Source organism: Argopecten irradians, chromosome 3, assembly GCF_041381155.1.
Source record: "Argopecten irradians isolate NY chromosome 3, Ai_NY, whole genome shotgun sequence".
Lineage (NCBI taxonomy): Eukaryota > Metazoa > Mollusca > Bivalvia > Pectinida > Pectinidae > Argopecten > Argopecten irradians.
In genome coordinates, this window is record NC_091136.1 from 50469629 (window position 1) to 50494715 (window position 25087).

General features: G+C 36.6%; 2 protein-coding genes across 2 annotated transcripts in view; both read left to right on the forward strand.

Annotated features, from left to right (window-relative positions):
• LOC138318963 (zinc finger protein-like 1 homolog) overlaps positions 1-25087 on the forward strand; it is a 433896-nt gene that overhangs the window by 303430 nt on the left and 105379 nt on the right. The window lies entirely within an intron of this gene.
• Positions 4269-24020, forward strand: LOC138318957 (protein amnionless-like). The gene is made up of 12 exons (XM_069261797.1): positions 4269-4399; positions 5106-5272; positions 5390-5489; positions 6445-6662; positions 8695-8853; positions 9193-9289; positions 10124-10339; positions 10648-10740; positions 10904-11042; positions 11527-11713; positions 20955-21071; positions 23376-24020. The coding sequence occupies exons 1-12, from the start codon at positions 4354-4356 to the stop codon at positions 23469-23471; spliced, it is 1635 nt and encodes a 544-aa protein (XP_069117898.1). The 5' UTR covers positions 4269-4353; the 3' UTR covers positions 23472-24020.

The following is a 25087-nucleotide window of genomic DNA, read 5'->3' on the forward strand; positions in this document are numbered from 1 at the left end:
AGTTTGCTTATCGCAATGATGGAACATGTATTTACATCGAATGGCCATGTTGTGCTGCATGCTTGATATGTGTTCAATATATTTTGCAGAGAAGCTGGTGTAAAATCCCGTGTAAAATACATTTATTGAGCTAAATGTTTCATGACCCTGTTTTTGCGAATCGCTGGTTGTACATGTATATGATATGTGTGTGCTAGGAATGGACAGCTGCAAGTACAATTTGTCAAAATCACTAAGTTATAAACATAGTTCGTTATATAAATATTACAGAAATCTTACTGGAACCATACAAGGAATAAACATTACTACGTTATAACCACAAATTCGTTATACGCGTGTTCTTTATTAACGTGTTTTACTGTAATACCTTTCAAAACCTGTCTCGATAAAATGTGCGTTCACAATCAAGAAAGGCAAGGTTAAAAATGAGTCGGTATTATTTATTTATTCATTTTTTGTACTGATGACTCATCTCAAACTTGTCTTTCAAATTAGCAAATATGATGAAGGTGAGCTGTAAATGGGAGTGACGTAACTGTAACATCCATTTATAGAATCGCTGTAGCTGTTACTCATTTACTAAACGTGTTTACACTTAGAGTAATACAGAGCCTACCATCTACAGCCTTCTTTACAAACAAAATTTTATTTTGCAAACAATATATTTGAGGGCTGCCAGGTTGTGACCTTGGGTCAGCCTTCACATAAACAACGTCCTTTTACAGAGGGATCTCACACGCAACAAAAATACATTCCATGCAAGTCTAGTTTAGCATCTAAATATACATTATGATAAACGCAGCACACACATATCATTTAGACCAGTAAATTCAATTAACAAAATAAACGTTTTTCAAATATCTTTCAGTATTGTAAATTAAAATGCCGTAGTCTCCTTGATATGTATAAATAGCAGACGACATCAAAACCACGAAAACGGAACTGATGAATCAAGTAGCCGAATGGACCAACATTGTCAGATGAAATGGAAGTTGCCATACTCCAAACACACCGGAAAGGAAACACCATTCTCTTTATAACAAATAAAAAAAGAAAAAACAGTATCTCATTCATATAAGATTAAAATGTTTGTTATGAATAACTTTCTTATGCTATCAAGACAAACAGATTATCGAAAAAAACTCACCAGTAACCCTCTTGATATTTTATTTACAAAGGAAGTATTTAGAATGAATCAGAATCGATTCAATATGATAAAAAAGCTACTCGTTACATATCCCATGTCTGCCAGGCCTCATTTAAGGATTGAATCTTGCTTTGGTCGATTTCATGGGGTGATGAATTGAGTTGCTCTTGAAACAAATTGAATGTACAGGGTGTCCCAAAAACATGTCACCACTTTGACGGGTAATAAATTTTGCAATTATAATTTTTTTTTTTTTTGAAAATTCAAAATGATTTGGAAAGCAGGAGTATCTAAAGTAAACTTAATTGGGTACACATGTACAGATTATTTCGTCATTATATGTGATGACGTCATAATAGAAATGATGACATCATCGATGATGTCACATTTTGATGACTTTCTAGTACCATGAAGAATCAGGCTCAAGCTATTAGAATCTACAATGCGGTCAGAAAATCCCCTACTTTAGTAAATGAAATGTTATGAAAAAGTCACCCAGGTATGCTGTCTATCTCCAGGAAGTAGATTTACAGAATTGTAAGGTGGTGAGGAATTTCAGGGACATAATTCATCATGTCATCGAAAAGAAGGGCGAACACCTCGCGCCCATTCTTTAACTGAAAGTTATTGATTTTGTGAACAAATCGCAAAATTAGAGAGATATGACTTTCTCACAACTTTCAATGTAAGTTTTAACAAAAAGATATTTGTCCGGGTTGTTATATATCGTTGTACAGAGTAGATCACCATCTTTCTAATGGTAAATAGATCAAATTCCTCCGTCTATCAAAACAGTTTTTATAAAGCGTCAAACTCGGGGCATGTTTTTTGGGACACCCTGTATTTGTTTCAAGAGCAACTCAATTCATCACCCCTTGAAATCGACCAAAGCAAGATTCAATCCTTATATTTCAATTCAATTGCAATCTATTACATTTTTGTTTAAAAAATTGCGAGTTTCTGGGCTTGTGCAAGTCTACAAACAGAGACGTAAAAAAATAGTGCGTCATTAGAATAGAACTGATTAAAAATAAATAGCGCAAATATTACAATTTGTCATACATTTATTTAGAAACATCTTTATTATCAATGTAATCTAGAAGAAACATAAAACATTTACATTAGATTCAGAAGTGATTGCAAAAATGGTCCACCGAAGATGCGGAAGGATATAATGTCTAGGCTGTGCGATACGGTTGTCTCCCGCTTCGATTCAAAATGGAGAGTCACCGTACCGTAACGTGATGGGAACGGAATGTTTTAGTGGTTTATGTAGCCTTTAGCTTTGATACAAGTTAAACAACTGATTAATATATAGTATTTCTTATCACCGTTAAGGCTTCATCATTTGTTAATAACTGAGACGTTCTAGATAACGTAGTTTCGACACACGTCACACAGGGACATGGCACATTTATTTTTTTCTTTGGTACGCAATGTTGCTGACTCGAATGATACACAAGAGTCAGTAAAACGAGAGTTCATAAAAATGCTTTTAAAATTGTAGAAGTCTGTCCGTAATATTTGCACTTTTTTAAACCACCACAGTTTAGATCTATGCATTGACCTAGTAGGAAGCTCTATGTACGCCTTCTTAGGCACAAGTAGGTCTAGATAAAATATTTTCTTGTGCGAAAACCGATGTTAAGATACCCAAGTTCATATCCAAGTTCATGAGCAAATGAAACCGGATTTTTTAAGTAGTTTCATTGAGTCCAACTTCAGTGAAAATTGAAATATATATATATATATAATTTGTTTTCTAACGATGCATCAAATATTACGTTCGCCACATATGCATGAAATATGAATATATGTATAGATATCGCGAATGCAGATTTTTCACTCTTACATTCATCAGTAATTATATTGTTTTTTGTGTTATCTATCTTAAGAGTGGGATGAGAGAGAAAAAAATAATTTGGCAGGGAAGAAGGAAAGAGAGAGGTGAACTATTTGATAGTTTGATTGTTCGGTTGGTTGGGTTTAAGAAACTGTTATCTGATACGGTACATTAATATGGGTTCCCTTGTATACATGCATATGCTTTAAGAGACAGCGGTACTTTCGTGTTGTGTACGTGTCCTTATCATAGATGTTATACAAACATTTTACCGGCATAGTATTGTGAAGTTTTGATTTGTAGGGTTTTGTGATTTGTAAGCAGCCAACGAGCCGAGTATGGTATCTTTCAGCTCGAACGAGATAGGTAGAAAAATGTCCATGGATAGTGTTTTTGTGAGTGAGACGGTTTACTTATAATGCTACAACACTTAATCAAAAGACATGGGTCATAAAACATCGGGAATGGTCTGCTCCTAGATGTGTGATCGTTGTGAATCTTAACTTCAGCACATTAGGGCTGTATCGCATTTAATTATAAAACGTTAAATAAATAAATGGAATAATAAAATACATGAAACTACATCACAAAACATAACATATAAAATACTAAGGTTTTATTTAAACTTTTTATTTTGATATACAAACTAATTTCGCGGAAAATATGACATTATGCAAAATTAAAGTTGAGGAATGATGTCTTTCGGATTGAAAAGTCTATGATTTAAGTCCATAGTCATTATGGTAATTCATCAAAATCTTTATTTCCATAACAAATAAGCTTTAATGTGATGCAAGGACTATACTTTGTTGTGTATATATCCAATCAGCTACAACTAGGTTCATGAATGTTTATTATATGCATATAGGCATTAAATCGACTATTTGAAACCTTAAAATATAATGCAAAGATGGACAAATGAGATTAGTGACAATGACGACTTTGGTGTTTTAGTCATAATGTTAGGTTACAAAAAAAGGGGGCCGCGGTGGCCGAGTGGTTAAGCTCCACCAACAAACCTGGCACGTCCTTACATGACCCTGGCTGTTAATAGGACGTAAAAATAAACAAACCAAAAGGTTACAAAATTGTTTATCTAGTCTAATATATACTTCAAGGGTAATGAACATACTTTATATGGACGGTAATGGTTTAATACATATGAGCTGTTATCGGCTCACCAATAAAAGTCATAAATAATTTGATCACTAAAATCTTATCAGCGGTGACTAGGACGGCTGTACTTACGGAACCTGACACCGCGCGGCACTGATACACACTCCAGGGTAATTCTGACATTGGTTCCGGGGTGACGCCCCCTAATACATTGGACGAGAATCACTCACCACTACACAAGGAAAGCATGGAGTGTCCTAAAGGGATCATTATTGTATTTCTATGTTCAATTAGTAAGTATTTATCTGATATTCAATATTGTTTTAATTGATAACTAATTTCTGTTGTCATATACTTGTTTTGGTTTTAATTTGTATACGGAGTGTAATTGCAACATTTATTTAGGAATCCGCTTTCAAAATTAATATTCAATGGTAATATTCAATAGATTTAATAATAATAAGTAATTTATGAGCAATTGTTGTTAAGAACTTGACTTATTATTGAAGAGAGGAGGTAAAGTCCGTGTTAATCTGTTAAAGGAGGCATACTGCGTATCAAAGATAAAAAAACACACATTGAATCTGTCATCAAACGCTAACATTTTTTAATGGATTGTGATTGTGTTTGTGTGAAGGGCAATCTATGGAAAATCAAAATCTGATATGTGTATCCTTTATAAAAATTAACAAAATAGCATCCAATTGTGATATTTATGTCTTTTCACTTGCGTGGTTCCGTCATGGATAATGGTTCGGTCTTATTCAGTTAGAATGATTGGACAAAATCGACATAAGTCCGTTACGTTGTTGTGTCTTGTTCTGTGTAGATTTCATCCAATATCCAATCGTGCATTTGTTCTCATGGTTGCGCATCAGTAAATAACTTGTAACAATGCAAACCCACAATAGATAAGGTATTATCAGGCTTTATATTTGAATGATATCTTTTACAGATCAAATAATATGTCTTCATTGTTTTCCGATCATTTCGTTTTAGCAACATCTCCGGTAATGTGTTTATATAAAGTTTGGATACCGAATGCCAACTTCGCTAACCCCAGCAACTGGGACAGAAAGAGAATTCCTTGTGGCGATGATATAGTCGTCATCCCAGAGGAAAGCCCGGCCATCTACGTACAGGTCAACACAACTCTACAGCAGATCGTAAGTATAGTGAAGTTATTCGTTAGTACAATTTGTTATAAAGCTTCCATATGTTCAGGAATTTGAACTAAAGCTATACAAATATCATAACTAAGAATAGTTATTATCATGTTTTAGATATTACCTAGACATGGAGAGTTAATACTTGGGGATGGAAGTACCATTGCTTTTTCAAACGAACCGGACCATAGTGCCGAATGTCTGAGTTCCGGATCTGGTTTGTATATTTAGTAAAAACAAAAAAGAAACCCTTGTAGTTAGTTTCAAAGGGGCAGCCTAAAACATGTGGAAATCAAATTAAGATGTATTGCATCAATAACGAACATCGGTAATAAATGTTGAGATACAAAACAGTCAATTAATTTATCCGGTAAAACAGAACTTTATTATACCTACATAGAGAATGCATGGTTTGTATCTTACAATACAAAGTTTATTTTGGTGCAAGACTTAGGAAAGCTTACAGATGGCATTCAAAACGAAAGCAAATTGTCGATTATTGACTTTGGTTTCATTCAGAGAGAGACCCTTCTTTGAAGCGCAGGAAAAGATTCATTCCCTAAACGGAATGAGAGTGTACTCCTTTTTACTACCGTGGGGAATTTAATTTATAAGCGCCTTCACACTAGTTCTGTTCAGTGGTTGATATCACTGCAATGATTTAGAAATACTAAACAAAACAATAATTAACCATCAAAGAATAACTTTACAAATTGTGATACCTTTGGCATGAGCCAAGTAAATAGAAGACGACACCACCATATGAAAGTTTTGATATCGTCAAAATGACGTCATTCCGATGAATGTGACGTCACTTTTTAGCAGGACTGAATGACTAAAAAGTTCCTTCCCAAATGAGACAAATTCAAGTGATCGTATTGACTGAAAAAGCATTTCGTATTGACGGATGAAGTATTTCGTATTGACGGATAAAGCATTTTGTATTGGCGGATAAAGCATTTCGTATTGACGGATGAAGTATTTCGTATTGACGGATAAAGCATTTTGTATTGGCGGATGAAGTATTTCGTATTGACGGATAAAGCATTTCGTATTGACGGATAAAGTATTTCGTATTGGCGGATAAAGCACAAGTTTATCCGACAGTAGTTATCGGTCAGTATGTGCGGCAGTTACTATTAACCTATGATATATCGGTTTCCTGTTTACAGAGATTTCGTACCACCTGACCCATCCCAACGATTGGTTAGATTACTCTAACTGGTGCGCATCGGAAACAGTGACCGGAAGTTGTGATTCTCGAGTTCTCGACTCGGAGTTAGTTCCCTGTAAGACCGACGATGTCGTGTTTCCAAAGCATAATTCATATTTCGTTAACTTAGAATCTGGATTGACTCTATCAGTAAATACTCTGAAGATCACAGGGACGGTAAGTAAATTGTTAGAGTAAATAAATAAGCGGACATGTACCTATATATAGAATCTTAAATTAGTGTTCATTTCATAAAGAGAGCAGCTGGAACGGGCCGAAAGGTCCGTTCTCAAAGCGAACTTTTCTGGTAGAGATGTCTCGGCAACTTAAATCTAAGTAAATAATCCATATATCTAATATGTACAGTTGAAAAACCTTTGTCGCAAACAGGAAACGGAAATCACAACAACATCAAGATCGCAAGACCGTAATGAAAGTCACCCTCTCGCGTGATTATAAACTATACACTTTGATATCCATACTAAAACATCGGTGAAAGGTAAACCTTCAAAAGGGATTGTTAACAGAATCTTAAATTTACATTTTGTCCATAATCTTAGCTTAAAAGTCGTTTGTAATTATGTGACACTACCGCTTCGGTGTATTCCGCCAGGCAACGGATAATGATATGTAGCTGCAGTCAGGTATTTGTGCACAAAATGAAAGTAGAGATGTTCAATGCTATTTTTTTCTGTGTATGTATTAAATGTTAGGAATTCAGAAAGGTTAGGATTCTAATAGAAACGGTTTCTAGCAGTAATTCAATGAAGTCACATTATAAGAAATCAAGGGGTCGCGGTGGCCGAGTGGTTAAGGACTCCACCTCCTGGGTCGCGATTTCGAGTCCCATGTGGGACAGTTGCCAGGTACTGACCGTTGTACGGCGAATTTTCTCCGTGCACTCCGGTTTTCCTCACCAACAAATCTGGCATGTCCTTACATGTCCCTGGCTGTAAATAGGACGTTAAATTAATAACATCTAACCCAATAAGAAATCATCGTCCGAGTTCCGATTGTCGCCGAGTCAAGGGAGATAACGCTTTCATATGAATCTGTCATCTAAACTATAGTTTAAATAAATAAATAAAATAATGGATCAACTGCTGCGCTTTCAAATAGGCTTTACCTAAGATTATATAACGCTATTTTTATGAAAGAAGTCTCAGTTTTTTTTTTTTTTTGTTTTTTTTTTTTTTTTTTTTTTTTTTTTTTTTGCGACCCTAGGCGAGCAAAAATTAAAACTTCGAGACAATTTTCATAAAATCTCATATGAAATGAACACAAATGTAAGAAACTTTTTTAACGACAATAACCTACATTTTGAAGAATGGTACGTCAACATATTTAAAACTCAGCGGTGACTGCCATTTTGTCCCGCCGTCGTCGTAATGATGACGTCACGTCATTTTTCCCGACATCATTTTATCGTATATGTGTTGACGTCACAATGAATGAGGTCGACTTTGTGATCAATATGTAATTGAAACATATGGGTGTCCTTTACGGAATTTATAAAACAAACCATCTTATCCTAACTGTGCAAAATCAACGAAATACTCGGCAATACGCCTTCTGTTGTATTGTTTAACAGTGAGATTCGTCAGACCTTCTTATATTGTCAAACACTTCTAGTCATTACATTGGCAGACTTAATACTATTTTCAGTAATACCGTACAACAGGTTATATGACATACCGAGTTGTAAGTGTCGCCTGACGTCAAATTTTGGTTAATAATCGCATTATATGAGCCTGTATAATATCTTTATGTATCGATGCTATAATATAATCATTAAATATGTTCTGATTCTGAGATGAATGTAAAGTGTTATACGGCATTGTGCATATGATGATTATGAGATTATGCAGACATAGCTGTTTAGCTTGATTGGTAAAGTCATAACATATTAAAACACTAACATTAAGAGCATGAAAGTATTGTATTGCTTATGTTTACTTTAATATGGTGCCAAAACAACGTCAAAGAGTAGGTATCTGGATCAGATTTCATATCTTTTAGATCAATAAGTTATTTATATTAATATCCTTTGTAAGACTACATGTTGATCGTAGTTTGCTGGGATGTTAAGTTCATATTATCGGTGTTCCTACTGTCAAGGGATAGAAGTATGCATATTAGAGTTGCATCTACGTTCTGAAAGGTGTAGACTCTACGTTGTTTAAATACCAAGCATTGGTTTGCGTTTTAGGCATATGCAACAAGAGGCTTTTCTGATTTCCTCAACACCAATGATGGGAAACTAATGTTCCCCATCCCTCATGATACAGGAAGTAGGTCATCTGTGCAGATTGCCAGACGACAATGTACAGATCCGACAGGTTGTGCATGTGGAAACGATGGAGTAGATGTAAGTTATGGTCGAATGGTTTAATAGGGTGAGCGGTACTGATTCCGGAGCTCCAGCCTCTAACTCCCTTAATTTTCATTCTCTCAAATTTCGTAATTTTTCATCAATAAACGTGTAAATCTAAAAGGTTTGATTATTCTGAGATCATTCGTATTTTGGATAACTTTGTATGATTTCATTAATATGTATAGGTATTCTTTTAATTCGAATTAATTTTGTTATGGTCAGATATAATTTGACAAAGGTGTTGTTTTCTGTGAGAAGATCGTTTCAATTACATGTACACTGCATTAGCTATGTAATATTTGTAAACGAAGACATTATTTACTTTTACAACAGATATTGCAGCGTATCTGTAAATACAGGAAGCCCTACTGCTCACGGATCAAATGCAAATATCCTATACGTCCGTCCGGGTCTTGTTGTGAGATGTGTGGTACGTTTTTGGTGTAATCCTATTTAATAGAAACTATTAAAATAACGTCTGTTCTTCCTGAACATGCATATTAACTACTTTGGTTCAAGTTAACATGTTATTTAAAGCTATTTGAGCCGATTAATCTATTGAAAACCAAATTAAAAAGTTTGATGAATTAAGCTGTAAAAATCATTCAAATAGCTTCAGATGCCTTATAAACGTTAGTTACAACACATTAATTATGTACTGTAAAATTGTTGTTTGTTATGCCTATGCAGAAATCACTTTACAATTAATGATAACACTGTAGAAATTTGTCATGAAATTGTAAACCACAATTTGACATCATGGTCTGACCGTAGGTACTCATTTCACTTCACTATAGTTGTACTAATCCCTATTGAGATTCTTCCTCGAGGCTCTTTTATATTAGGACGTTTGATAGATGTCTCTCGTCGGAATCCCTACTCGAGCCTTCTAAACTATATTCTGGAAAATCAAATCAGGTTGACCTACCTCTTGTAAGGGTCTATTACAGAACTAATTCAACTGCAGTGGTTCCCATACTGGCACACATCGCTAGTGAAGATATTTTTCTCTCCATACGCACATATATTATTTAGTGACATGTATAGAAAACAAAAAACCTTCCCATTTTGTAAACGATGTCTTGTTTCATCGCTACTTTGAGCAGCCATTTTGAAAGTCGCTCTCTGTAATCTGACCGCTATATGAATTATTAACCATTGTATATATTATCAGAATTGCAAAATAAAGCCAGATAGACCTAATTATGTTAATGCATATGTAGATGTATTGTTGTCATCATTTCAACGTTTCGTTTTCATTCAGGAGCCATATTATCTGTGCAATATGGAACTGGGTTTAAGTTTGCCGAATTACGTGATGGTTTGCAGAGACGATTTTTAGACAACAGGGACAAATACAAGGACGTCCAATACATCGTTTCTAAGATGTCGGACGGCCACATACAGATAGTACTATCTGATACATCAGGTGACGCGAGTATCCAGGCTGGCAAGGAGATGAAAACAGACCTAGACAATGGTAAACATGTCTTAAGAGATATACAGTATTATAAGGGTTTCTTTATCTGTTATGTCTTACTCTGAAGATCGAAAAGTAAATATTCGTATACACTACGTTAGCAGGAATCTTCTGTTTTTTAGATTGATACAAAGTGTCAATATACATTGTATTACGGTAATTCTTCCACCATGCAGACCTGCCAATACGTTTATTTGGTCATACCCTAGTGTCTTCAGTGAAAAAACCCATGCACGTCCAATCTGACGTATTACAAAGTGCAGCTCAAGACTGAAAACAAACGTGTAATAGTACATTGTTTTATCCAGATAATGCCGGGGGATTTAAATACGCTATCCGTAGCGTCTCTATGAGAACATCGAAGGGATCTAGACAGAACCCAGCACACAGTGCACAAACAGGTAAGTCCGACCAATTTACGAATCGCACGGTATATATGTGCCAATCTTCATTAAAAATAAGGTTACTTTTGTTTTATAAAAAGCAAAAGATTGAATGATTATGTTTTTTGGAAAAAAGTAGACTGGTTACCAGAATAACAATAATTTTGTATTTCATTTACAGCCAGTGGGATAGCGATGTCGGGTGGTGAGATAGCAGGAATCGTTGTGGGTTTACTTATAGTCGTTCTCATCTGTCTATTCCTTGGTACCTTATTCTACTGTCTATTCCTTGGTACCTTATTCTACCGTCGAAAAACCAGGTTTGTGAGAACATGACGTCGATTTGCCCCCTTATGAATTACCAAGATATATGCATAAATATTGATAAGTCTACATTATACGCATTCAATGCTAATGCAAACCGAATAAACCATATCATTGATGATTATTAAAGTATTATCCACAGCTTACATGCCCAATCCGAAATCAATAGTAAGCGCTCCGCTTCCTAGCACGGTCTACGGAATATGAATATAAGGAAACGTATAATGTGCTATATAATCAGCTACGTGTGTTTCATTGTTATATTCTTCAAAAATAAAAAAATCAATTATACTCTTTTTGAATATGGAAAATATTATTATCAAAAAGAGTTTATTTTGATGCAATATTTAAATTTCATCAGATACTGGACTGGTATTATCGTACATAACGTTACGATGAAGTACATATGTATCGTGCGTGGAAAGGAGTTACAAAAATCTCCAGAACAGTTTCTCATTACCTTTCCTTTTGTTTTGTTAGGGGACCCGACGATATTGCTTTTAAGATGTTTGACAGAATATCGTTTAAGCCGTCATTCCCTAAACCACGATTAGAAGTGCCTCCGTCGTTTTCATTCAGCTTTGGCGGATCACCACATGTACCTGAAACCGTCGGTGGACAATCACAAGGGTTCGACAATCCGATGTACGGCAGTAATCCTCTATCAGTGAGTACAGATCGATTTTATTACGTCATGTAATTATCTTCACGGCACTGCATCCTTTAAATGATGCAACTGGCAGTAGTTCAAAAATATCATAGGTGAAGGGCTGAAGTTGATTGCGAGTTCCTAGTTCCAAGTTCCGTTTAGCCCTCCGTCCTAGATTCCAAATCTTCGACCATTGAGATAAGCAATCCCTCCATAGTATAAAAACGACAGTTTTCCTTTTGAAGTAGTTGCTGCTATTATCTGACTCTCCAGTTAAGAAAGTATTTAGTATTTGGAGGGCTGAAGTTGGTTGCGAGTTCCTAGTTCCTAGTTCCGTTTAATAAACGGAACTAGGAACCAGACCCGAGTTCCGTTTAACTTAAACGAAACTAGGAACCAGACCCGAGTTCCGTTTAACTTAAACGGAACTAGGAACCAGACCCGAGTTCCGTTTAACATACATACTGACCAACGAGCTGAGTTCCGTTTATTAGGATTTCTATCTCTAACTGCATGTTCAATTACCTATTATATACAGGAATAGAACTTAGAGCTTCTATGAATACTTCAGCACAGAATTAATCTCCTTAACACAAGTTTCCTTAAACGGATCTGACACCTAGACTCCAGTTCCGTTTAACTTAAACGGAACTAGGAACCAGACCCGAGTTCCGTTTAAGCTTATACGGAACTAGGAACCAGACCCGAGTTCCGTTTAACAAACATACTGGCAAACGAGCGGAGTTCCGTTTATTAGGATTCCTATCTCTAACTGCATGTTCAATTACCTATTATATACAGGAATCGAACTTAGAGCTTCCATGAATAATACAGCACAGAAATTATCTCCTTAACACAAGTTTCCTTAAACGGATCTGACACCTAGACTCCAGTTCCGTTTAACTTAAACGGAACTAGGAACCAGACCCGAGTTCCGTTTAAGCTTATACGGAACTAGGAACCAGACCCGAGTTCCGTTTAACATACATACTGGCCAACGAGCGGAGTTCCGTTTATTAGGATTCCTATCTCTAACTGCATGTTCAATTACCTATTATATACAGGAATCGAACTTAGAGCTTCCATGAATAATACAGCACAGAATTAATGTCCTTAACACAAGTTTCCTTAAACGGATCTGACACCTAGACTCCAGTTCCGTTTAACTTAAACGGAACTAGGAACCAGACCCGAGTTCCGTTTAACTTAAACGGAACATGGAACCAGGCCCTAGTTCCGTTTAACTTAAACGGAACTAGAAACCAGACCTGAGTTCCGTTTAACACAAATATACTGGTCAATGAGTCGAGTTCCGTTTATTAGGATTTCTGCATCGTATAAGATATTAAATTCCGTTTATTAAAATTTCTACCTGTAATAAGATGTTTAATTACCATTATAATTCTGAAATCGAACGTAAAGCTTCCATCAATAATACAACACTTAATTATTCTATATAACAGAATTTCTTCAGCGGGTTTGACACCTAGACCCCAGTTCCGTTTAACTAAATCGGAACTAGGAACCAGACCCGAGTTCCGTTTAACACAAATACTGGTCAAGCAGCCGAGTTCCATTTATTAGAATTTCTACCTCTAATAAGATGTTTAATTACCATTGTAATACAGGAAGCGAACTTAAAGCTTCCATGAATAATACAACATAGAATTTCTTCAACGGGTTTGACACCTAGACCCTGGTTCCGTTTAACTTAAACGGAACTAGGACCCAGACCCGGGTTCTGTTTAAGCTCAAACAGAACTAGGAACCATATTCGAGTTCCGTTTATTTGATCGGAACTAGGAACCAGACTCGAGGTCAGTTTAGAGCCGACGCTTGCATAGATGTGACTTTTTTAGATATATTTTTACAGGAATTGTCTTTGAAATTTCATGACCATGTAATCAAAGTAAAAATCATTTCAGTGTAGATTTCTTTACACGAAGTCGACAACGAGACCTGTTCTGTTCTGTTTAATATTATGCGGATCTAGGAACCAGTTCCTAGTTCTGTTTAAGCCGATGTTGGCCTATACATTGCCTTTAAAGACTTTAATGAATATCCTGATGCTTAATAGTGCCCCGTATCGCAATACGGGTGCCTTATAGTAATCAGGTTGTCGGTCTATCTGTCCGTCCGTCTGTACGTCCGTCCGTCCGTCCGTCCGCCTGTCCTTTTTTAGTTCTTTTTTATTTTTTTTCTTAAATTGCAGATGTAGGTTACCTTAGTGCCCTTGTTCTGCATATTTCATTTTTGGGCCAATCGGTCAATATGATGGCCGACAGAGAAACAATTTTGATTTTGGTAGTTGAAGATATTTATCTCTATTAAGCACCAAAGGGATCTGTCTGAAATTTCAGAGGTTGGTTTCCCCTAGGTTCCTAGTTGCGTATAAGGCATTTTTGAACCGATCTATCAACAAGATAGCCCCAAATGGGCCATACAACTCAATCAAACAAAATCAACAAGATGGCCAAGAGGCAGTCATCTTGGATTTTAATATTTATTGTTTAAAAAGCAGAGAAAATATTCCTCTTTCGTCAGACATACATCATTCTTTGGTACGCGCCAAGAATCCTCTAAGATATCTTGTAATATATACTGTCATCAATCATTTCGAAATCAGAGCTTCAATTGTACATTTCATTGTCAAGATATTACTTTTCCTAATCGCAAAGCACCTTGAGCGGGGCCTATTTTGACGTGTCAGTGTTCTAGTATTTAACAGTAATCGTCTTCGGAACCTTTAGGAACTTATAATCACAGAAAAACTCAATATAGCGTAGAAACGGAGTCGAAAAACCATGCCCGAGTTCCGTTTAAGATCATATGAATCTAGGAATTAGACCCGAGTTCCTTTTAACCCAACGCAATCAAATTCCATATTCAGTTGACGTGCTTTTACTGACCAATGAGTTCGTTTATTATGATTCCCACGTGTAATAAGATGTTTAACTGGACATTTTCATTGGACAATATGACGGGTGTTTATCTAACAAGGAAAAGTGGCATTCATATCTTAACTCGAGTTATGAAGAAAAATTTTTCCTCATCTCGCACGCTTAAGTTAGCCCTGTTGCACCTCAGTTTTGGTCAAAGGTTCAAGCCCCTGGTTATGCAATATACGATAGACTGCCGTCCTCTTTGCCTGCTAAGCTTGAGTGTTGAACTCTGGAAACTTGGTCAATGAACCAGGTAGTGTTCGGCTCCAAGGAGCACCACACGATGGAGAGGCTGTTGCGTCTCTCCATCCAGAATGTCATATATAAACTTGAAAACTTCTGCCCTGAACAGGACATTGAGAGGATTGGCTTCTTTGAAGGTGTCATTACTCGTCAATGTCAGACGTGGTCCCTTCTGCCTTTTTTGAAGAGAATTCAGACGTTGAAGGCCATTACCTCACAGAGGTCAGTACCACCAAAAAAGAAAGCTAGAAATTCTGCTCCCACTGTTATATGCGACCGAAGTCAAAGCCTTATTTCAATGGTAACATTGGGAAGGGTAGGAAGAGTACAAATCATTGGGACAAGACGAAAAGTTCCTGATTCGTCTCTCCGTCCTTGCTCGTTCCATACGAAAGGTCTGTTCTTGAGAATTCAGCCAGTCTCAGATTTAAGTCCTCCTCTCGTAAATTAGGGTTTGGGTAAGGCAACAATTCTCCATCTGTGAAGGTCTCGATCTTCCTCGTTTTCATCTTCCTGTAGGAGATCGTCAGTCCACCTTCTTTCTAGAGTCAATGGAAGGATATCACCCAGGACCCATGAGCCTTTTCTGTAGTGAAGGAGCGGTTTGGCATTCCATACTTGCGGCATCCGCACTTTGTGTCAAAGTATGTATTTTTTCCCTCCTTCGGGGGATCCGGAGGCGGCAGTTTCCATCCGGGAGGAACTAAGGACCATGCTTTTAAAGGGCGCGGTCGAGGAGGTGCCTATTATGGACTACACACTCGGCTTCTATTCCAGAATAATTCTGATCCGCAAGAGGTTTGGAGCTTGGTGTCCCATCAACTGCTGCTGGTTGTAGTGTGATTTCTGCACTCTAGGGAAGACATGTTCACAACTATGTCGACGAATTCCTAATGATCCATCTAGTTCGGGAATCTTTGGATCGGAACACCCGTCTGGTCATGAAACTTTTGCTTAGAGTTGGCTTAGTTCCTTAAAGAGTATGAGGTTCCCCTTCTTAAAACATTGTCTTCTTGGGAAACCGTTTCCACGCGGTTCATGGCATTGTCATTCCAACTTTGAAGAAATTCGAGAAGGCCAGAGATATTCCTCTGACCTTCAACGGCTGGCCCCTCGTTGGTATCTAAATAATGTGTGTTATCTCAACTCATGGGGTTTGCTCGGTGGTGTACTCTGAAAGGCAATTACAAATGTATTTCAGGGGGTTTCGTTGTCGTCCATGCCAGCTCCCACCGTTATCATGTTCACGGATGCGTTCATGGAAGTGTTAGGGGCTTACCTCGACATCCATTGCCAGTCGATGGAGTGGTCTGGGGAACATGCAGAAGATGATGGCTCTTCTGTTTTCTCTGCAGGCATTTTAGAAGATTCTGCATTCCAATGCAGTTTGAATGGCTACGGACAACTCTACAGTGGTCGCTTATCTGGAGAGAAAGGGACACCAACTCACGACCTTTGTGCCCTCGCTATCAGTATTTCCGTATTATTCCTATCTATAAGGAAATGCAGTTAACAATTTTAGTCAAGCATCTTCCAGGAAGCGCAAATGTTCTGGCGGATAATCTCCAGGGGGCGCCAGCTGGTTATGACAGAACGGCATCTATATCCCTCGACCTTTTTGCCTCTTTTCTCAATAATCAGTTGTCAACCTTTGTCTCTCCGTGGCAAACCAAATGGCTTGGGCCATAGACGCAGGATTCTACAGAAGTTTCCGGAGCATTATTGCTCCTTCTTTCCGATAGCGCCACTGTTGCCGCGTCAACCCTGGTTTTCGGAGCTCTTGTCGTTTCTGGTGGCTCGTCCTCGTTCTCTCACCAAAAACAAATGTCTTTCGTTAGCATCGGCCCCAGACGTTACCTTCACGCTTGGACGTGATTTCAGGAGTCCTAGCTCAGACAGGCTTTTCTTCGGATATGTCAGCTCGCATCGCCCGATTAATTAGGTCTTTCTCCTCTGCCGCCTTCCAGTCACGCTGGAAAATCTTCTTTGATTGGCGTCAGGAAGATTGATCCGGTCATGGCCTCTGCCCAGCTGATTGCGAGTTTCCTTCTCTGTCTTGTTTAGGGAGCACAATCATGTACTATTGCAGGCTATCACACAGCTATTGCCAGTGTACTTTCTTTCCGTGGTAAACCAGAGGTAGGATCTTCATTTCTTTGTTTTTCATTATTCGGGGGTTCAATCTGGACAGGCCTAACGTACAGTAGTTAGCTCCACAGTGGAACCTAGAACTCGTTTTAGAGTCATAAATGGGGGCTTCGGCTTCTAATGGGCCTTTAGGATCGGACTTCATAAAGTTTTTAACTTTTAAGACTGTCTTTCTGCTTGCTGTTGCCTCAGGCCACATGAGAAGTGATATTTATGCATTGTCTTTTCGCTCTTCGCGTATTTCATGGGCAAGAGCTAGCTCTGCCGTTACCATTCTCACTGATCCTGAAATTTGGGCAAAGAATTGGGAACCAGGTTTTTCGCCCCATTCCATTAGAATCCCTTTCCTGTCAGTCTCTATTGAGTCTGGGGAGAATTATCAGATGCTTTGTTCCTGTCGGGACCTTAAAACATGGTCAGCAGGATATCTCCTTCCAGTCCATCTCCACATTGATATGTCAGGTGATCAAGATTGCTTATGAGCCGTCTAATGATCAATCTCATGCGGAATGCAAGGTGAGGGCTCATGAGGTTAGAGCCCTTGCGACTTCTTTGGCTCTCCGCAATAGGTCCTTGTACCAGGACATCAATGTCTTCTGCCGTTTGGCGTGGTCAGTCTACTTTCACCTCCGGTCTCTGTCCTTCCACTCTGATGGACTGTTTTCCTTGGGCCCAGTTTCGATGACTCAGTCTGTGACTGTTCCTCCTCAGTATACATTAAATGCATTTATGGTCTTTTAACCTTATGCGAGCAGGTTTCACAATGGTGCACCTCTTTCCACGGAGAGGTATATCCGTTTTTACCTTTGTTCATTCAACCCTGTTTTATATATTCTCTGCCTGGGGCCTGTCCCCTACATTTACCATTTGACTGGGCTGCCTGGCTGCGGACTCGCCATTACGGTAAGAAAGACAAATTCGCATACTAAAGTTATAGTAGCGTATTACTGTAAAGAAATTGAGGTTTTTCAATGTAAAACCAATTTACATGATGTAAAACTAACAATGACTTTATGGGGTTCCACTCTTCTGTCCTCCCTCCCTTTCATTCTCAGTCATTTGGCCTCGGGGCTACATAGAGGTGTTTAGGAAGGGACATCATTCTATATACTCTCGTCGAGTACGAAATAAGGTACGGTAGGGAGACGGGATTCTCAAATATAATGTTTTCAGGGCTATAAAAATTGGTGTATGTAGTGAATTTGAATTATAAAGTTATAGAAAGTATTATATCATGAAAGTGGCTTAACATTGAAAAAAAACTCTAATTTCCTTATAAAAGACTTCTTCTCTAAAACTAAGCACGATATATAACAACTCATATTGCAAAGGTAGTATCTGTATGGGGCGAGGATACAAAATTATAAAAAGGGTGTGGCTTATCCCCTTGGGCCTGAGGGGCGGGGCCAAAAGGGGTCAATTTGTTTATTTCCATATAAACGACTTTTTCTCTGAAATTAAGTATGGGATCGTACTCATATTGCGATGGTAGCATCCTTAAACGAATTCAAAATTGTAAAAATGCTGGGACTGACTCTCTACCACTAATGATTTGCACTCATAATCATATGATATTGAAAGCATCATTATATGATGGAGATTTAAATTAAGCAAATCGTGAAGCCTGTTTTGCTATTTCCAACTGTAAGAGTTTTTGTGACAATTACTTCATAAAACAGGTGATTCTTCGTGATCTATTTTGTTGACTCACGGAAGGATATTCTTAACCAAGATCAATAGGTACAATATACATGTATATTTCGAAGGCAGTTTTGGTTTATGCTTGCAGTTCGATAAAATGCACATCAATTTAACAAGATATTAAAATATCAGAAAAATATTAATTTGAAATACTCCTTCACATAAAAATAAAAATAAATGGAGAAAAATAATCTGGAAATCTAAATATTTCGATGAAACATTGTTAGATTTAAAATTAAAAATAAAATCCTTTTACCATGGGGATTAGATAAAGATATCTGTAAATATGGCAAGCCAATTTAAAATTTATTGAAGAAGCAAGGTCCATCCAGAATTTGATCGAACTATATAAGATATCATATATTATTATATTCGATATCAGGCCCTTCAGGTCAGATGAGCTTAACAAATGTTTATACAAGCGTGGGGTTATACGGAACTCAGGTCTGGTTCCTAGTTCAGTTAAAGCTTAAACGGAACTCGGGTCTGGTTCCTAGTTCCGTATTTGCTTAAACGGAATCGGGTCTGGTTCCTAGTTCCGTTTAAGTTAAACGGAACTGGAGTCTAGGTGTCAGATCCGTTTAAGGAAACTTGTGTTAAGGAGATTAATTCTGTGCTGTATTATTCATGGAAGCTCTAAGTTCGATTCCTGTATATAATAGGTAATTGAACATGCAGTTAGAGATAGGAATCCTAATAAACGGAACTCCACTCGTTGGCCAGTATGTTTGTTAAACGGAACTCGGGTCTGGTTCCTAGTTCCGTATAAGCTTAAACGGAACTCGGGTCTGGTTCCTGGTTCCGTTTAAGTTAAACGGAACTGAGGTCTAGGTGTCAGATCCGTTTAAGAAAATCTGTGTTATAGAGATTAATTCTGTGTCGTATCGCTGCTGAAAGCTCAGAGTTCGATTCCGATATATAATATGTAATTGAACATTCAATTAGAGGTAGAAATCCTAATAAACGGAACTCGGCTCGTTGGCCAGTACTTTTGTTAAACGGAACTCGGGTCTGGTTCCTAGTTCCGTATAAGCTTAAACGGAACTCGGGTCTGGTTCCTGGTTCCGTTTAAGTTAAACGGAACTGAGGTCTAGGTGACAGATCCGTTTAAGAAAATCTGTGTTATAGAGATTAATTCTGTGTCGTATCGCTGCTGAAAGCTCAGAGTTCGATTCCGATATATAATATGTAATTGAAACATTCAATTAGAGGTAGAAATCCTAATAAACGGAACTCGGCTCGTTGGCCAGTACTTTTGTTAAACGGAACTCGGGTCTGGTTCCTGGTTCCGTTTAAGTTAAACGGAACTGAGGTCTAGGTGTCAGATCCGTTTAAGAAAATCTGTGTTATAGAGATTAATTCTGTGTCGTATCGCTGCTGAAAGCTCAGAGTTCGATTCCGATATATAATATGTAATTGAACATTCAATTAGAGGTAGAAATCCTAATAAACGGAACTCGGCTCGTTGGCCAGTACTTTTGTTAAACGGAACTCGGGTCTGGTTCCTGGTTCCGTTTAAGTTAAACGGAACTGAGGTCTAGGTGTCAGATCCGTTTAAGAAAATCTGTGTTATAGAGATTAATTCTGTGTCGTATCCCTGCTGAAAACTCAGAGTTCGATTCCGATATATAATATGTAATTGAACATTCAATTAGAGGTAGAAATCCTAATAAACGGAACTCGGCTCGTTGGCCAGTACTTTTGTTAAACGGAACTCGGGTCTGGTTCCTAGTTCCGTATAAGCTTAAACGGAACTCGGGTCTGGTTCCTAGTTCCGTTTAAGTTAAACGGAACTCGGGTCTGGTTCCTAGTTCCGTTTATTAAACGGAACTAGGAACTAGGAACTCGCAACCAACTTCAGCCCTCCTTAGTATTTGGACTCTTTTCATGAATATCTCATGTTGATGCTGCAAATCCTGGACGCATGGCCAGGTGTGAGGCAGTTACAACTGTAGTACTGTACTGTTACATGCGCCTTATTCGAAAGTTTCCTTGGTCTTTCCTGCTACCTCGGTCAAACTTGGTTTCAATGAAACAATTGTATACTGTGACTGAAGGCAAATATATGATACTATAGTTGAAATGGTAAAACATGTTGAAATGGTAGAATGTAAAAATGTTTAGGGTCGCATCATTTAGTTATTTCCACCAACTTTTCTTTTTTACACATGTAAATATTTTCACCTTGTTAGCCTTAATATATCTTTGAATATTTTCCTTTTAAGAATGAAAAACCTTTAGATCTAGAGATGATGCCTACGTCACTACAACTCTCAGAGGTAGAGGAACAGCCTTCCTATGATAACGGCCTTGGGTTTGATAATCCGTTATATGAAAACGTGGTGAGCATGCTACTATAATCTGTATTTATATCGAGATTATAAATACACATGCATGTAGATATTTTGAAATGGTTAGCATCAATTTCATGGTAGCCTAAAAAAAGTGTTGAATGTGATTAAGTAACAAAATCAGCAATATGGCTCCATATAGTACTTTAGGAAGGTTCTCTACAAATCGCATGAATTGAAAAATATAGCAAAATGCATATATTTACATGCACCATAATCAACTTGGTTCAAATACCAGCTTTTGTTGTCATTTAAGATTTTAAAGTAACTTGCACAATATACTTGGATTTATTTATGGTACGTTGTCATGTCAATGGTGTGTGTTGGATAGTGATAGAAGGATAGTGTATTGGATAGTGATATAATGATAGTGTATTTGATAGTGATAGAAGGATAGTGTATTGGATAGTGATAGAATGATAGTGTATTGGATAGTGATAGAAGGATAGTGTATTGGATAGTGATAGAATGATAGTGTATTGGATAGTGATAGCTGGATAGTGTATTGGATAGTAATATAATGATAGTGTATTGGATAGTGATAGAATGATAGTGTATTGGATAGTGATAAAATGATAGTGTATTGGAAAGTGATATAATGATATTGGATAGTGATATAATTATAGTGTATTGGATAGTGATAGAAGGATAGTGTATTGGATAGTGATAGAATGATAGTGTATTGGAGAGTGATATAATGATAGTGTTTTGGATAGTGATAGAATGATATTTTATTGGATAGTGATAGAATGATAGTGTATTGGATAGTGATATAATGATAGTGTATTGGATAGTGATAGAATGATAGTGTATTGGATAGTGATAGAATGATAGTGTATTGGATAGTGATAGAATGATATTGTATTGGATAGTGATAGAATGAAAGTTTATTGGATAGTGATAGAAGGATAGTGTATTGGATAGTGATAGAATGATAGTGTATTGGATAGTGATAGAATGATAGTGTATTGGATAGTGATAGAATGATATATATAGTGTATTGGATAGTGTTAGAATGATAGTGTAATGGATAGTGATAGAATGATATATATATACTGTATTGGAAAGTGATAGAATGATAGTGCATTGGATAGTAATAGAATGATATTGTATTGGATAGTGATAGAAAGACAGTTTATTGGATAGTGATAGAAGGATAATGTATTGGATAGTGATAGAATGATAGTGTATTGGATAGTGATAGAAGGATAGTGTATTGGATAGTGGTAGAATGATAGTGTATTGGATAGTGATAGAAGGATAGTGCATTGGATAGTGATAGAATGATATTGTATTGGATAGTGATAGAATGATATTGTATTTGATAGTGATAGAATGATAGTGTATTGGATAGTGATAGAATGATATATATATACTGTATTGGATAGTGATAGAATGATAGTGCATTGGATAGTAAAAGAATGATATTGTATTGGATAGTGATAGAATGATAGTGTATTGGATAGTGATAGAATGATAGTGTATTGAATAGTGGTAAAATGATAGTGTATTGGATAGTGATAGAAGGATAGTGTATTGGATAGTGATAGAATGATAGCTTATTTGATGGTGACAGAATGATATTGTATTGGATAGTGATAGAATGATATTGTATTTGATTGTGATAGAATGATAGTGTATTTGATAGTGATAGAATGATATATATATATACTGTATTGGATAGTGATAGAATGATAGTGTATTGGATAGTGATAGAATGATAGTGCATTAGATAGTAATAGAATGATATTGTATTGGATAGTGATAGAAGGATAGTTTATTGGATAGTGATAGAAGGATAATGCATTGGATAGTGATAGAATGATAGTGTATTGGATAGTGATAGAAGGATAGTGTATTGGATAGTGGTAAAATGATAGTGTATTGGATAGTGATAGAAGGATAGTGTATTGGATAGTGATAGAAGGATAGTGTATTGGATAGTGGTAAAATGATAGTGTATTGGATAGTGATAGAAGGATAGTGTATTGGATAGTGATAGAATGATAGCTTATTTGATGGTGATAGAATGATATTGTATTGGATAGTAATAGATTGATATTGTATTGGATAGTGATAGAATGATAGTGTATTTGATAGTGATAGAATGATAGTGAATTGGATAATGATAGAATGATAGCGTATTGGATATTGATAGAATGATAGTGTATTGGATAGTAATGGAATGATAGTGTATTGGATAGTGATAGAATAATAGTGTATTTTCTTGTTGTATGTTGTCTTTTATTTGTTACAACTGTATATCCTTCTGTTATGTATATTTTGTGTTTACAGGAATCCTCCATGTTTAGCGATCCAACAGATGCTGACATCAAGATGGACGTCGACGAAAGTCTTGGTGCTGACCTTGGTTCGAAACTTAACCTATAACCTTTTATGGTGCAAGAGTGAAGGCATAATCCTGCAGCTGTGTTATATGTTCATCACTTGTTTTAAGTTAGATGACGTACTATAAACCATAGCCTATACTATAATTCGCATACTTGGTTATATATGTAAAGTCCTTAACATTGATTTGTTACTAAGGAATAATACGTTTATTTGTATTTTCGAAATGCATTTTACCCAAGTATCCGATAAGCCTTTGACTATCGTTTGAGCTGTCAAAAGCTATAATTCATATCTGGTGAATTAAGATACAAACTTATACAGTGGCTTACTGCATCTTCACGGTACGTTGATTATTAATATTATGCTTAGACATAAAGAATTTTGGATATGTGCAATTATATTCTGTCAAGTATATATGTTTGCATATAAACCGATATAACATTTCTGTTCTTAAAGGCCAAATATATTTAACTTTTCATTCTTTTTAGGACATTATTCCGTGCAGATAAAGCTAGGATATCGAACGGTCAAAAAAATGGTCTTGTAAACATAGCTGCTATCTGGAAACAGTCGAAATTGTAAAACCGAAGCGTCAATCAGAATTAATTTCAATTTCAATTTTAACAAATTTTATTGACATATTATTTACAGTCAAAAGAATTAGACAGAAGGCAATACCTATCTAAGTCTTCTCCTTAAGGTGACAAGTGGCAAGAAATATAGACAAAGTTATTAGTATATGAACAAGTACACATTTAATACAAATATTCACACAAGCAATAACGGGGAAGTAACTCCTTAATGTCAAAATATAATTTATATATATATATATATATTTCATATTGTAACCAGTTACAGGTATTTAATGTGGATTGTTATACAAAAAGTTATAATTGAAATAAAGTTCTTGCTACCAATGTAAGTAAACTATTTATCATAAATATTTGTTGACATTGGATTATATCCCCCAACAAAAGAAATGCCAAACGAAAAACATGGAACATACACAATGGCGGTTTATCTACGATATGATATTTTTACATAATGGCTATACTAAGATTGAAGAATATTAGTTGACTCTTGAAATAGCGCATACATATATATTTTGAATTCACATGTATAAATGTGCATATTACGTAATGGAATCTGTGGTGACTTATTAGCTCACATGGCCCTGGACATGGATTGTCACCAAATTTGAACACGAACATTCTTGGTGGAACAGAGCTAATATCTTGGACATATTTTAGATATAACAGATAAGTAGTGACGTGAGGAGTGCGCTGGTTATTTCCAATTATGGGGTGTGCATTGTAGTGTGTACATGCATGCATAGCGTTGACATGAAAATCAGTTTGTCAAGACTGTCTTGTTTACACCCAGCTAAAACAACACTGGTACTCCTAAAGGGAAAAGTCCAACAATCTGCATACCTTTTTTATCTTTTCACAAATGTATTGAATTTAAAAGTAATGTTACCATTGCCATGATCAATTGTCATTTTGCCGGAGGTCATGGCATTTTATTTATGTAATCGTAAATAATTGAATGATCCCTGCTTACCGAGTTTGATCATTTCAGTTATTTCATCGTTCTGATATCTCAATGCAGCGGTTCGTGTTTTCCTGCGGTTTTCCTTCACTGTCTAAAGCCAA

What these genes read in the sequence shown, in the direction of transcription:
- LOC138318957 (XM_069261797.1), top strand. Translation starts at nt 4,354, where the DNA reads ATGGAGTGTCCTAAAGGGATCATTATTGTATTTCTATGTTCAATTA. An exon ending in ACACAACTCTACAGCAGATC is followed by an intron (nt 5,273 to 5,389) that starts GTAAGTATAGTG and finishes ATCATGTTTTAG; the next exon opens with ATATTACCTAGACATGGAGA. An exon ending in CTCTGAAGATCACAGGGACG is followed by an intron (nt 6,663 to 8,694) that starts GTAAGTAAATTG and finishes TTTGCGTTTTAG; the next exon opens with GCATATGCAACAAGAGGCTT.